Here is a 15,496-nt window from a genome sequence, read left to right on the forward strand (position 1 = left end):
AAGACTAAACAAGACAACAGATGAATGATAGAAAGACATTAATAAACCAAAATCTAGTGATGCTGCTAAAATTGATCCCATGAGCAAAATCTCAAGACTGAATTTTCAGTTCTCAATACCTCAGGCATAAATTTTCTCACTTACACACCAATGAGTAAACAATATATTTATAATAAGAAAAACGAAATACAGTACTTATTCAAGAAGGAAGGACTTCATTGGACAATTACTTGTAACAAGAACCTGAGTGAGTGATAGTCGCTCAGTTGTGTCGGACTCTTTGCAACCCCATGGACTGTAGCTTGTCACGCTCCTCCATCCATGGAATTCTCCAGGCGAGAAGTATTCAAGGAGTGGGTTGCCATTTCCTTCTCCATGGGATCTTCCCAACCCAGGGATTGAACCCGGGTCTCCCACATTGCAGGCAGTTTCTTTAGTTTCTTTACAGTTTCTTTGCAACCCCATGGACTGTAGCCTGTCAGGCTCCTCCGTCCATGGAATTCTCCAGGCAAGAAGTATTCAATGAGTGGGTTGCCATTTCCTTCTCCATGGGATCTTCCCAACCCAGGGATTGAACCCAGGTCTCCCACACTGCAGGCAGTTTCTTTACCCTCTGAGTCACCAGGGAAGCTCCGTTGTACAAAAAGAACGCGTAACCACGGTAAACTTTCATCTTTTATAATGTTTATGTGCCAATAATTACTTTACATTGTAGTTTCAAAAGTGGACACTGCTGACATTAGGTGAATATATAAAGGTGACTGAAAGAAAAGAGATGTGTAGAAATGACAAGAACTTATTGGAATAGAGAAAATTAAAGAACCCATTGTACTCAAACGATAAATGGTGATAACTGTTTTTCCTGGTATACTGAGCATATGTGATAGGAAAAACAGGATACTACTCATAATATTTGGAAATAAAATATCTAGGAATAAAATAATGAGAAATATATACTGGGTGAAGGATGATAAAATTTTACTTAGGGATATAACAGAAGAGGTAAATAATGTTCAATATTGTAAAAAATGTCAACTCTCTCCAATTGTTTCCTAAATATATTAAAATAACTAAAGAATTTTATATATAACTCAACATGATGATTCTAAAATTTATATGAAAGAATAAATTTCTTTATCTGTGCCCATAAGCTTGCATGATTTTATGATTCATGCCAATGATTAAAATATATATCTTTTAAATTACTTTAATATTTAAAATTTTTATTTTATTTTTTATTTATTTTTTGCTGCATTGCACAGCTTTTACACTTTTAGTTCCCCAACCAGGGATGGACCCTGGGCCCACATCAGTGAAAACACCAGGTCCCAACCACTGTACCGGCAGGAAATTTCCTATTTTTTACTTCTTTTTAAATTATATTTTATAAAAGTCGGATATATTAATATATGCTTGGGCTCCAGGTGCACTGGTGGTAAAGAAGCCAACGGCCATTCAGACGGCATGAGAGACACTGGCTCAGTCCCGGGCGGGAACGTCCTCTGGAGAAGGCAATGGCCACCTGCTCCAGTATTCTTGCCTGGAGAATCCTATGGACAGAGCAGCCTGGCGGGCTACAGTCCACGGGGTCACAGAGAGTTGAACAGTACTAAAGAAAATTCTGAAAGAGATGGAAACACCAGACCACCTGACCTGCTTCCTGAGAAATCTGGATGCAGGTCAAGAAGCAACAGTTAGAACCGGACATGGAACAACAGACAGGTTACAAATCCGGAAAGGAGTACTTCAAGGCTATACATGGGTCATGCTGCTTATTTAAATTATCTGCAGAGTACATCGTGAGAAACGCTGGGCTGGATGAAGCACAAGCTGGAATCAAGATTGCCGGGAGAAATATCAGTAACCTCAGATATGCAGATATCACCACCCTTATGGCTGCTGCTGCTGCTAAGTCACTTCAGTCGTGTCTTACTCTGTGCGACCCCATAGATGTCAGCCCATCAGACTCCCCCATCCCTGGGATTCTCCAGGCAAGAACACTGGAGTGGGTTGCCATTTCCTTCTCCAATGCATGAAAGTGAAAAGTGAAAGTGAAGTCGCTCAGTCATGTCCCACTCTCTGCGACCCCATGGACTGCAGCCTACCAGGCTCCTCCATCTATGGAATTTTCCAGGCAAGAGGACTGGAGTGGGGTGCCATTGCCTTCTCTGCAACCCTTATGGCAGAAAGGGAGAACTAGAGAGCCTCTTGATAAAAGTGAAAGAGGAGAGTGAAAAAGTTGGCTTAAAACTCAACATACAGAAAACTAAGATCATGGAATCTGGTCCCATCACTTCATGCAAATAGGTGGGGAAACAATGGAAACAGTGACAGACTTTATTTTGGGGAGCTCCAAAATCACTGCAGATGGTGACTGCAGTCATGAAATTAAAAGACGCTTGCTCCTTGGAAGAAAAGTTATGACCAATCTAGACAGCATATTAAAAAGCAGAGTCATTACTTTGCCAACAAAGGTCCATCTCGTCAAGGCTGTGGTTTTTCCAGTGGTCATGTGTGGATGTGAGTTGGACTATAAAGAAAGCTGAGCGTCGAAAAATTGATGCTTTTGAACTGTGGTATTGGAGAAGAGTCTTGAAAGTCCCTTGGACTGCAAGGAGATCCAACCAGTCCATCCTAAAGGAGATCAGCCCTGGGTGTTGATTGGACGGACTGATGCTGAAGCTGAAACTCCAATACTTTGGCCACCTCATGCGAAGAGCTGACTCATTGGAAAAGACCCTGATGCTGGGAAAGATTGAAGGCGGGAGGAGAAGGGGACGACAGAGGATGAGATGGCTGGATGGTATCACCGACTCGATGGGCATGAGTTTGAGTAAACTCTGGGAGTTGGAGATGGACAGGGAGGCCTGGCGTGCTGCGATTCATGGGGTCGCAAAGAGTTGGACAACAACTGAGAGATTGGACTGAACTGAAAGTGCCTTACACACACACACACACACACACACACACACACACAGATATAATTTTTAATAATAATAAACAGTACAGAGGGGCATAATGACAACCAGTAAATCCCTGCCCCACCGTTCTCAACTCTCAGCTTGCCATTACAGAAGTGAACCCCTCCCTGTGTCTGCTCTGATCAAGCCGTCTGCCTCAATTGTTCCAAATCATGTCACGTCTTCTATCGCTGCACGCTGCAAGTGTGCTTTCTATTACAGTTTGAAGTGTTTCCTTTTCCTAAAGTTTCCTCTGCAAGAAGGGTGAAGAAATGATGCCTTCCAGGGTTTCCTTAGCTCCTCATCAATCCATGTATTACTGAAAACTCACTTCACTTCATTTGAGGTCTACTTGGTCTTCTAATTTGGAGGACCGGCCTCCCCTTTGGCTCATTCCTATACAATTGATCATTCCATGAGGTTTTAGACACATTTCCCATTTTTAAACAATGCACCCTGTACTTCTCCTTTTGTAAAGTTTGCACCACTTTTTGTTTTATAGATAAAACAGCTTCTCAGATACTTCTGAGGATTTCAGGATTTTAATATTTTTTGACCTTTGCTATTCCTTCAACTATCTATTTCCTCATAAGTTAATTTTTTATTTTATCTTAGGGCTTTTTTGGTCATGCTGTAGGCTTTCGACAAATGGTGCTTTTCAGCCAGACAAGTTTGCAGGCAGGATGGGTGAGCCAATGGATGAGAATCAGCCCTTCTGTCGGGCCCCCAGCTGGCACAGAGCTAGCAGCGGCTCCCAGGCAGGTGCCGAGCTTCAGAGCAGGGCAGGGTCACGGTCAGCTCCCGGCCGAGGGGAAGAAGACAGACAACGTGCGCTTGAGCCTCCTGCAGACAGCATCTCCCTGATAAAAGCTGCTGATCTAAGGCGACTGTTATTTTCAATGTCCTGTGTATCTTCTTCATACCAAGAATTGGTAAAATATTTCTTATTCGTTTATTTCTTTATTTTGTTATGGTCTGACTATACTACTATGTTATTAATAAACAGATGCATATGATATCTAAATGATATAATATAGGACACATTCCAATTGGAGGATTAGAAGTCTAACTCTAATTCTAATTGATAAAGACTTGGCTTATACTCTTTATAAGCATATGTGATAACCTTACAACTAGGCACACTCTTCAAATGATAATTCTACCTTTGATGTATATAATTAATGTAATATTTCATTAACATTATTATATATATTATATAATTAATTTTGACTTGCAGTCTCCTAATTTTGCTTTGTTTTTGCTCTCCTACACACACACACACGCAGCAGCAGGTTGCCACAGTGAATCATAATTACATGCTTCAGAGAGTAGAAGCTTCTAGTTCATGACTATTACACTACTGCTATGTTACTGTCATTGTTCAGTCGCTAAGTTCTGTCTGACTCTAACCCCATGAACTATAGCATGTCAGGCTTCTCTGTCCTTCACTATCTCCCTGAGTTTGCCCAAACTCATGTTCATTGAGTCAGTGATGCCATCCAACCACCTCATTCTTAATCGTCCCCTTCCCCTCCTGCCCTGATCTTTCCCAGCATCAGGGTCTCTTCCAATGACTCAGCTCTTCACATCAGGTGGCCAAAGTATTGGAGCTTCAGCTTCAACATCAGTCCTTCTGATGAATATTCAGGGTTGATTTCCTTTAGGATTGATCACTAGTGCTATATGGAGAAGGAAATGGCAATGTACTCCAGTATTCTTGCCTGGAGAATCCCATGGACAGAGGAGCCTGGCGGGTTACAGTCCATGCGGTCACAGAGCCAGACACGACAAGCGGCTTAGCACACACACTGCTATGTAAGTTGGGCTTCCCAGGCGGTGCTGGTGGTAAAGAACCTGCCTGCTAATGCAGCAAATGCAGGAGATATGGGTTTGATCCCTGGGTCAGGAAGATGCCCTGGAGGAGGGCATGGCAACCCACTCCACTACTCTTGCCTGGAGAATCCCATGGACAGAGGAGCCTGGCGGGCCGCAGTCCACGGGGTCGCAGAGAGTTGGACACGCCTGAAGAAACTTAGCACGCTATATAAGTTGTCAAAAACAACTCCAGTGAAGTCACTCAATCACATCCCTACTACCCATATTTCAAACAAATTTTATTTATTTTGGTCAAGAGAAAAGTCCTTTCTAATTCAATGTGAATCCCTGCTAACTGCACATGAATGAAGCCCAAGGAGGCACCCACCCGAGTCAGTCAGCCAGGTTTTGACTCAAATAACCCCACTCCCAAGTTCAGGGAAAGCCCATCTTTCTGGGGTGGGACAAAATCTGCTGCCCACCAAAACCTGCTCTTCTCTTTGCCCAAGCAGTTGTCGATGCTTCCCAGATCACTGGCCTTTTCACTTCATACATTCACCCTAGAGCCTCCTACATGTGTAACGGTTTCCACCACCATCTTCATGCTGATCACTCCAATTTCTTCCTAACCAAATCTCATCTCTATCTTGAGATCCAAATCCCTATTTCTAACTAATTCCTGCATCTTCAAATGCAAGTTGAGCTCAGTAGCCTTCAGCCTCACCTCTCACGCCAGCTCTCCTCTCTTTCTATAAGCCAGAACAGCATGAGCATCTCCCCAGTCAGTCGGGCTAAGAGCCCGCGCCCCTTCCCAGTCAAGCCCTGCTGAGTTTATCTCCTTCACGCTTCCTGTCTTTCTGCACCCCTGTATCTCCTCTACGAGCCACTCAAACGGATACAGCATCTGGTTCATCATTTGTAAAACAATAGGAGAGGCTTTCATTTTGTATATGACACTAATGTACACAAAAAAGACAGATTTTCTAAGTACCTAATCTGTTGTGTCAAGCATTCAAACTCAGTGAAAAATTCTTTCCTACAAGTTAATAAAAAACATAAGAGACTTACTTAAATGGTGTAAACAAAAATGGTAAAGTAGCTTCTTTTTTCTGAGTCATTTTTACCTGGGAACCAAGCGTGAAAATATTTTATATTAGAAAAGAGAAAAAAGTGAACTAATTTCATTTTGAAATACAAATATCCATTAAAATGGTTCTATGCTGACAGAAATAAATGGAATTTTGTGTTACTATCCTACTTCATAAATATTTAAAGAAAATGTTAATGCTATATAGTACCATTACAATAAGGTGAGAATGAAGCATATCAAGCCTGCAAAAAAAAAAAAAAACTCATAGAATTAAGCTATACTTTTTAACTTTTAGGAAACAAAATAAGCTATGCTGCATTAACACTATTATGAATAACAAAGTTTCAGTTAAACAGTCATTTCTTTAAGTTGTTAATGCAAATAATAATATACACAGAACGACATGAAATGTTGCAATCTCTAAAACTACTTCTACAAGGCAAATTCCATCAACAGAGACTTGGTCTGCAGTCTTTATAAGCATATGTGGTACTCTAACAGTTAAGGACACTCCCCAGCGCTAATTCTACACCCTCAAAGTGATTCATGAAAACTGCACCTCAGAAATATGGAACTGCAGGACGCCAGTCAGGTACAGACAATTTAAAGATAATACATTATGAAAATCATTTCTTCAAATGAAAAATCAAGTACTTTCACAAGATATATTCAGCTTTAAAATTGGAATCATGTCCATATTTGTGTGTGGTCTTGTTTTACCTTGAACTGTTCAAGAATCTGTACTGCATTTGTAAACATGCTCTCTGCTTTGAAGAGATCAGAGGTATTAAGTATGTCCACAGGAATGATTCCCTGTAAATAATAAAGTGGTTTAATATTAGTACTAACGAAGCTCAGATTATTCTTATAAAACAAACAGACTTACAAGGGAAGCAATAGAGATAAGACATGGACAGATAAATTCTTGGAATAATTAGAAAATCTTTTTTTAAATCACAACTGAAAAATGTTCTATTACTTTTCTCACAAAATAGATATAATAAAATAAATAAAGCAAAAGAGATGAATTAAGTCCAATAAAACCTAACATTTATCAAAAGATTACTACATGGCAGGCAATGAACTAAATGCCCTGCACACACAAAAAGCTACTATGGTGGGCCGCAGCCAGCACAGAAAAAAAAAAAAAAAAGACATAAGAAAAATAGGAGTATGCTCTTAGGGTTTAGTTGCTAAGTCGTATCTAACTCTTGCGACGCCATGGACTGTAGCCTACCAGGCTCCTCTGTCTATGGGATTTTCCAGGCAATACTGGAGTGGTTTGCCATTTCCTGCTCCAGGGGATCTTCCCGACCCACGGATCGAACCCGGGCCTCCTGCACTGAAGACAGGTTCTCTACCACTGAGCCGCAGGGAAGCTCCACACTATTAATTACACTGTACTTAAAGGTGAGGGTGTTTGTGAAACTCTTTTAGTTATAGACATACACACATTTATGACTATAGGGGTCAGATGAGTCAGGGTTCTGAGGCAGATGAGATTGTTTTCTTAAACTTTGACTTGAAGGGCTAGAAAGAATGGCTGATGGGAATGGATTCTGTTTGTCTTGTAGTTTTTCAGCATCCAGCTCCCATCTTAAAAACATTTCCATTGGAAGCTGAGATATTAGATGGAGCATAGTGAGTCTAATGAGGTCCCCTGCCTTCCCATGCTGAACGGTAGACAAGTAATCCAGGCTGGACCACTCAAATGCTAATAAACACTGGAACCTGAAGCTTCAGGGTCAAGAACAGACAGTACAAGAGGCACAGTGCGAGTCGGTGACCCTGCAGACTGGCTCTGCCACGGAACCGCAGTGAGTTTCTTTGTCCTGAGTCTCTGCAGCACGAATTTAGCAAACCAGCAGTATCTTTGTAATAAATTTTCCTTAAATGGATTCAGAAACACATAAAAAGTAAATTTTACTGTACGATAATTTTTCTTTTATTCTGAGAGTTGATAAGAAAATTGTACTCTTTACCACTGAATTAAGAGGGAAGGGAACTCCAATAAGAGCTGCCATCAATGGTGCAATATCGGCCTGCAAACAGAAGAAGTGAACTCTAAGATGGTGACAGGTCAACAAGGACATTAAGAAATTTAATTTGTCTAACTGGATTTTGAAAGATAACCATGACATCTATTTTAATCCATTATCATCAAATACTTACTCCATACACATTAGATACTGATCTCTAAAAAAATGTCATTTGCTAGAGGCACATGAACTCATGAAAAGCTAAATTTGAAACCACTAGGAGCCCCCAAGGTAAAAATATATAAAACAAAAGAGTTACTTATTCTACAGGCTAAGAGCTTGACCACCTAATGTAACAGTTTTTGGGTATTATGACAAGAATGCTTACTAGACAGAAAATAAACAGCAAAAGTAGAATTCAACTAGATATATATATATACACACACACACATATATATATATTAATTAAAGAAAGAATACAGCAGAAGGAGGTTGGTTGGCCAGCCAGTGGAGTCTAGAAAAAGACATCAAGCAGGATAAGAGTCTCTTTAGACACAAGTCTGCAAGCACGGCTTTGGAGAGCCCCCTCCAGCTCCAAGTGTCCAGAAGAGCGGGCCACGCTTCCGGTCTCCATGGCCTCCCCTCCCCATGCGTCCTTGGGCCACTGTAACTTGTTCTGACTCTTTATCATCCTCTAGACTGCGCTCACTGCAGTACTAATAACCTCCATTTCCTACATCTAATTGATTGCTTTTATATTAGTCCTGATGATGTTTCAGGCAGTCAAGTGCTTGGCTGTCAAAATGCCCAATTACAAACACTTCGCTTGTGATCTCTGAGACCTTGGGCAGGTTATTTCAACTCTCCAATGCTTCAGTTTTCCTTGTCAGTTAAAAAATAAATGAAAGTTTCTCCCTTACAGAATTACTGCCCGAGCCAATGAGACAATTTATAAAGTGCTGGTGTGTAATAATCCCGCACTAACCAGCTGCTGCAGACGCTGCTGTGATTATAATGATGTGACCAGTCGGCACTGTGCAGACCACCCGCTCTGGGTCTCTGTAACCCCGCCGTTAGTGTCTCCAATCTCTACTTTCTCAGTTCAGTTCATTCAGTAGCTCAGTCATGTCCGACTCTTTGTGACCCCATGGACTGCAGCATGCCAGGCCTCCCTGTCCATCACCAGCTCCCAGAGTTTACTCAAACGCATGGCCATCCAGGCGGTGATGCCATCCAACCACCTCATCCTCTGTCGTCCCCTTCCCCCGCCCTCAATCTTTCCCAGCATCAGGGTCTTTTCCAGTGAGTCAGCTCTTCACATCAGGTGGCCAAAGTACTGGAGCTTCAGCTTCAGCATCAGTCCTTCCAGTGAGCATTCAGAGCTGATTTCTCAAGCCCTCATTTGAAGGCTTTAGAAAAATCTTTTATCATTTTTAATACAATTTTCTTTCCCAGATTTTTTTGTTCTAAACTTCTTACAGGAGAGAAAATTAAATTTGAACATGATTAAATATAATAAATACCTGATTAATATCATGTCTCTTCCAGTTCTCCAACTTCCATTCTGAAAGATACAAATAAACATAAGTGCTGATGTTAAGAATTAAAAAAAAAAAAAAAGTTATTTGATTATTGCAGGTGGTCAATGGAAAAAGAAAGTATTGGGACAGTCGATTTTAAGTCGAGTATGAACCATGAGGGTGCTAAAAAGGCAGAGTGGCAAACTTTTTAAACTAGAATTTTAAAAGAGTAACTCAATAATACATATTTGGTATTTTCTGTAATAGTTTATTAAACTTCCAAAATGTTCAGTAGGGGATAATTGTTTCAAAACATCAAAAGGCTAAGGAAGGAAAGATGGAAGCGAAAGGCACAATGATGACAGCCGTCACAGGACTGCAGCGACAGGCCCGCCCCAGGGAGTCGCTGCAGCGGCCGCCCGCCCGTTAGTCACTCTAAGCTTTTCTTTTCTTTGTGATGGCAGCTGCTTGCAAAGTACGTGAAGTTTTTTAGCTCTGATGCTCCGACCACCACCAATCCCAAATGCGAAAGCAGCATGTGCTTAGCAGCTCAGTCGTGTCCGGCTCTTTGTAACCCCATGGACTGCAGTCCGTCAAGATTCTGTCTGTCCATGGGGATTCTCCAGGCAAGGACACTGAAGTGGGTTGAAATCAACTGCCAAAATAAAGTTCTGTTTCCTAAGTACAAACATCCCATTTAACCTAGCTCCTACTTAGACCCAATCTAATCCATTTAACGGGCAACAGTGGCAAAGAACCCGCCTGCCAAGCAGGAAACACGGGTTTGATCCCTGGGTCAGGAAGATCCCCTGGAGAGGGAAATGGCAACCCGCTCCAGTATTCTTGTCTGGGAAACCCCAAGGACAGAGGAGCCTGGTGGGCTACAGTCCATAGGGTCACAAAGAGACAGGCATGACTGAGCAACTAAACAATAAACGCAATCTATTTAATACAGAGTATAGAAATACAAAATGATGCAGCTGCTTAGGAAAACAGTTTGGCAGTTTGCAAAAAATAAAAATAAGGAACATATGACCTGTTATTACTCACCTAGGAATCTACCCAAGAGAAATAAAAACACATATCCACACAAAAAAATTTTATACAAAGGTTAACTGCATCATTGTAATAATAGTCCAAATGTGGAAACAATGCAAATGTCCATAAGATGATTGAACAAAATATGGTATATACATACAATGGAGAGAGGAGTAAGGACTGACTGCTAACAGTAATGGTTTCTTGTGGGGTGGGGGAAAGCAATGAAATTTCACAGCAGAGGCAAAATCGTGTGAATATGCTAAAAAAAAAAATTCACTTACACACTTTTACAACATGAATTTTAGGAGAATTATATGTCTAAAAAATTCAAAAAAAAGAAAGAATATGTAAGAAAACTTTATTATACAAACCCAAAGGTCTTCTAGTAGAAACACCTAATACAGCTGTGAATTCACATCCCTGGAGAAGGTTTTAAAAAGAAAATTTCCAGGCCTTACCCAGACTCATGGGATTGAAATATCTGGTGAAAAGGTCTTGAAATCTGTAATTTTTAAAAAATCTGTATTCTTAACAAGTACTTTGAATGAGTTGACACAACTAATTCAGAGAAGGACATTTGGGAGGAATTTATTTTGCCCAATTAGTAAAAGCTCTGAAATTCTAAAAACTCCCTTACCTTACAAGAGAACCAGAGCTCCAAGGAAAAAGAAATTCCTTTTTATCACAGATTGAGAAACAAGGGGGCTTGCGCAACAGAAAAGGTCTTCAAAAGTACTAGAGACAGGGCAAAATCTGTCCAGTTTTCAAATGCAAATTGTGACATAAGTGTGGCTTATCTGATTGATAGTCTTTGCAGGTAAGATCTAAGCCAAGGGTTTAATCTGAGTCCTAGAGTAATAAGCTTTGTGAAAAAAGAATAGTACACTTGAACTTTCATAAGGCAAATAATAATGTGTATTTTAAGCTGAATATCATAAGTGAAATAATATAAACTACACACAAGTAATACACAGAAATAGTAATGTCACAAATAATAAAATGAAAGGTATAATTTGAAAAGTCATTTTTTAAAATTAAACTTTGATTTTAAAATGCCACATTCATAAAAACAATAGAGGTAAGCATTCCTACCTTGCAAATATAAGTCATCAAATTTCTGAGCTGACATTTTTTGGGGAAGCCTGATTCCAGCTCCCCAAGCGATAAAAGGAGTACAAATCTCTAAAGGATGACCAGCTCCATGGGAGCCTACAAATAAGGCACAAAGAGCAACGTAAATATATAAAGATGAACCTATACCTGATTAACCTATACCTAAATATTTTTTAATACTTAGTTGTAAAGAGTTGACCCATAAAGAGCTAATTTCTGCCACCACACTCCCAAAAGGTTGCATCTCTATTTAACAATTAGTTTTAAAATATCCTCAAGGCAAGTCAGGGCAACAACAACAAATAGGCAAAAAGAAAAACCAGAACATCCGTGGAGTGACTCTGGTTGAAAGAAGATTAAGAATCATAACGACTAAGGCTTGGAGGGCGATGCCACCAGAGTGGCACCAAAGGCAGAAGCCACAGGGAAGGCTCCTCCGGGGAGTAACCGCCAGGTCTGGGGTGGGCGGTGGAGGCCAGCTCTGCTCTGAAGAGGAAGCAGAGTCTTGGTCTGCTTTTCTTCCCGGCCACTCTGGCTGCTGTAGCCAAAACCCCCTGATCAAGTGGGACTCCCTCATCAGAATTCTACACTGTGATTCAGGGACCCAAGTCTCAGCTTTGCCTTGGTTTGCGCTCTGGGCACACACTGTGTCTGCCTTGGGAGCCTGGCAGAGTGGACAGTCTCCCCGAGTGGACAAGGTCAGTAGCCCTAGGTCCCGCAGCAACACCACCCTAAACTCACGCACTGTGCCATCACATACAGTTACTTCTAGGCAGATAACTGGGTTTGGGGGGAGGGTTCTTCTCTGTGTGTGGGGGGTGTGTGCACACATGCACACACACAGCTGTGTCCGACCCTGCAACCCTGGGGACTGCAGCCCTCCAGGCTCTGTCCATGGAACCTTCCCGGCAAGTACACTGGAGTGGGTTCCCATTTCCTACTCCAGGGCATCTTCCCAACCCAGGGACCGAACCCGTGTCTCCTGTCTCCTGCACTGGCAGGCGGGTTCCTTATCAACTGTGCCCCCTGGGAAGTCAAATGAGAACACATTCCTTTCATAGTTGGAAGAAAGATCATATAAGATCAGTCTTTTTAAGCTAACATTTTACACATACTGTTACGTGCTAGACACTCTGCACATACTAAGACACCTAATCCTCTTCAGTACCCTAAAATATTTGCAAGCTACATTTACCACTACTTTAATCATAAAGTATGTCTCACTTAGAGGCAGACTAACCCCAGTCTGTCATTCCATGGTCAGAGGTAAAGATAAATGCTGTTTTCCCATCATTTCCATAAAAATCTTTAATAGTAGACTCAAGTTCTTTCAATTCCTTATCAACTAATTTAATATTGTCTGAATATTCCCTGTTTAAAAAGAAAGAGAAGAGCAAATTAAATTATATTAATTACATTAATTTGGCAAAATCAAGTTTATTCAACATGAGTTTATGATAAAGTCAATAACTCCTAAAATACATTTAGATTTCAACCTTAATGTTTTTAAATCAGAGCTCTGTAGAGTGTTAAAAACAATTTTTCCTCTCTTAAAGAAGTAAAACAATCTGAAATCATTTTCAAAAATATTTTTTAAAAAAAGTACTGATTAGCAAATAGATTTTCATGAATGTTTTTTAAGTCTCAAATGCAACAATGATGACTTTTAAAATTCATGTCTCTAATAATGTAAGCTATGTTGCTCTTGCCACATTTATCAAACAGGTTAAGTATCAATGTTTCAACTATAGAATATTTTCATTCTTTAATGTGTTTGTGATATGATACAATACATTTTGAACAAACTATATTTAAGCTTTCCATACAATTGAACAAGTGGTGACTTAGTATAAGTTTTATTACTTAAGACAATGCATTGTGTTAAAGAAGAGAAGCATGAGGTATTCATTACTGGAACTTAACAGACTTTATTGTTAGACTAGTCTAAATCTAATTCAAAATGAAAAAAAAAGTATAATATGACTTCTTCCTACCTTATGCTCTGCAAAAGTGAGAAAAACAGTTGCTGTTTTATATAAGGAGTGCTACTGAAATATAGTACACAAAACTTTATACTATTATCTGCTAGATATTGCACTGATTAAATGGAACGCAAGGAACAGCTAGTTACATCTTTTTGTGATATAAATATTAGCATCATAAAAATGCTTTTTGTTTCAAAATTTATTAAAATCCTTCTACAATATAATCTTTTCCTCTCTGCTTTGATAAATGAGTAATATGGAATACATGTACAGAACATATTTTACTTATATTAATGTGTAATGTGGTCACAGCACATGTGATTTTAGCCACAATATCATACTATGTATCATATAAATTAGAATGTATTCTACTTTAGAGTTATTTAAAATATAAGTTCTGTTGTGATCATTACAAAGAAAATATTACAGTACTTTAAAAGTTCAAACAAAACAGCTATTTCCTTCAAAATCATGAAATTAAACACAGCATTAAAATTACCTTGATGATGGTCGATGAGCATGTCCATTTGTGTCTATTCCTAATAAATGTAAGAAAAAAACTATTTTGTCTTCATTTACTTTAGAAAACAAAGATTGGTTGTTTCTGGCAGCATGAAAGAATTCCTATATGTAACAAATCAGTTAAAAAATTTTAGTTCATTTATTTTATTTAAAAAGTAATTCTGATGAAAACATTTAATTAAACTTATACAAAACTAAAAAAGTAAACTGTCCTATTTTGTTTAAATTTGTCCTCAGGACCTACCAATACAAAGTACTTGTCAGTTCAGACACCTACATTCAAAAAACAAGTGAGCTATTTTCCGTGTTATAATTAGGCTGAAAAAAGATGACAGAAAGGGGATCTTGATTTCATGAAGTTCTAATAATACTGGAGAACTATTTTGACATGAGCCAACAGTAAAATAGCACTAGTGGCAACAATTCAGCAACGCTTTGTGAGTTTAAATGTTTTCCTGCTTCTTGTCCCGTGTTAGCACCCTAGTTCAACCATAATCTCTCACCTGGAACTTTGGAAATAGCCTATTGCTACCGTCCCAAGGCTCAAATCTGTGCTTCACAAGATATGACAGAATAATGTCCACATAATGAATGGAAATACAGATCAAAAATGATTAATTTCACAATGATAAACGGGATTCATAAAGCCCTCCAAGAAAAGGGCTCATCCTATACTTGTATACCCATGAATATGTGAGCAAGTACCTATGGGAAGTACTTTTAAATTACTTTGAATGAGTCACCTGACTGCCAAGATATAGAATTACTATTCACATAAACGTCTTTAACTATCTAAGATGCCAATTTTAACAAGGTATTTAACTTTCCAATAAAAGCCCGAAGTACTCCTTCAACTAACTTTTCATTATTACAAACATTAAAAACATATACATGGTGCCATCAGAGAAACTACCTATTTCCAAATAGAAAAAAAAAAAAAGGAATACAAATGAAATTAAATGTAAATAAATACAAATTAAATATAAATAAACAGAATCATCCTTAAAAGCATAAAATGACCCCCTTGCTTTCATATACATTCTAATTAGCCCCTAAGAAACTTTAAATCCAGATAGAAATGGGAAGTTTTTCAAGAGAAAGCACTTATATTCTAAAGATGTAACTGAAAAGCTTACGAGAAACAAAAAACCTTAGCAGCTGAGTGGAGCCGAATTTACAGCCTGTTTCATGACTGATATTATTCGGCTCTGTAAAAAGTGCTGTCCATTCGGACGTGGACACACGATCTGGGAAACCGTGAAACACTAATCTTGCAGAGCTCAACCTGACAGATTCCCATTGCCTTTTAAAAAGTTGGTCTTTTGCACACAAGAGGTGAAATACACTCCTAGCTTCCTCTCCACTCCCGATATTTAGTATAATTATGCCCACCAACTCCCATTTTTTTCTTAGCTCAAAGGCACTCATTCTTTTTCGTACCTAAATATTGATTATGCATTGTGGGAGAGTG

General features: G+C 39.3%; 1 protein-coding gene across 9 annotated transcripts in view; it reads right to left on the reverse strand.

Moving 5' to 3' along the window:
* The window catches only part of PIGN (phosphatidylinositol glycan anchor biosynthesis class N), a 97,864-nt gene that overhangs the window by 66,413 nt on the left and 15,955 nt on the right, over window positions 1-15,496 (reverse strand). For 6 of the 9 annotated variants that reach the window (XM_065932850.1, XM_065932849.1, XM_065932848.1 and 3 more), the window contains exons 7-13: window positions 14,003-14,127; window positions 12,759-12,889; window positions 11,498-11,614; window positions 9,368-9,408; window positions 7,848-7,907; window positions 6,586-6,678; window positions 5,844-5,899 (exon numbers count right to left, since the gene is read on the reverse strand). In XM_065932850.1, coding sequence (XP_065788922.1) covers window positions 5,844-5,899; window positions 6,586-6,678; window positions 7,848-7,907; window positions 9,368-9,408; window positions 11,498-11,614; window positions 12,759-12,889; window positions 14,003-14,127 — 623 coding nt within the window. The remainder of the gene's footprint in view (window positions 1-5,843; window positions 5,900-6,585; window positions 6,679-7,847; window positions 7,908-9,367; window positions 9,409-11,497; window positions 11,615-12,758; window positions 12,890-14,002; window positions 14,128-15,496) is intronic. The other 3 variants (XM_065932856.1, XM_065932855.1, XM_065932854.1) reach the window with 3 other exon arrangements.

Source organism: Muntiacus reevesi, chromosome 4 (assembly GCF_963930625.1).
Source record: "Muntiacus reevesi chromosome 4, mMunRee1.1, whole genome shotgun sequence".
In the NCBI taxonomy this organism is placed as follows: Eukaryota; Metazoa; Chordata; class Mammalia; order Artiodactyla; family Cervidae; genus Muntiacus; species Muntiacus reevesi.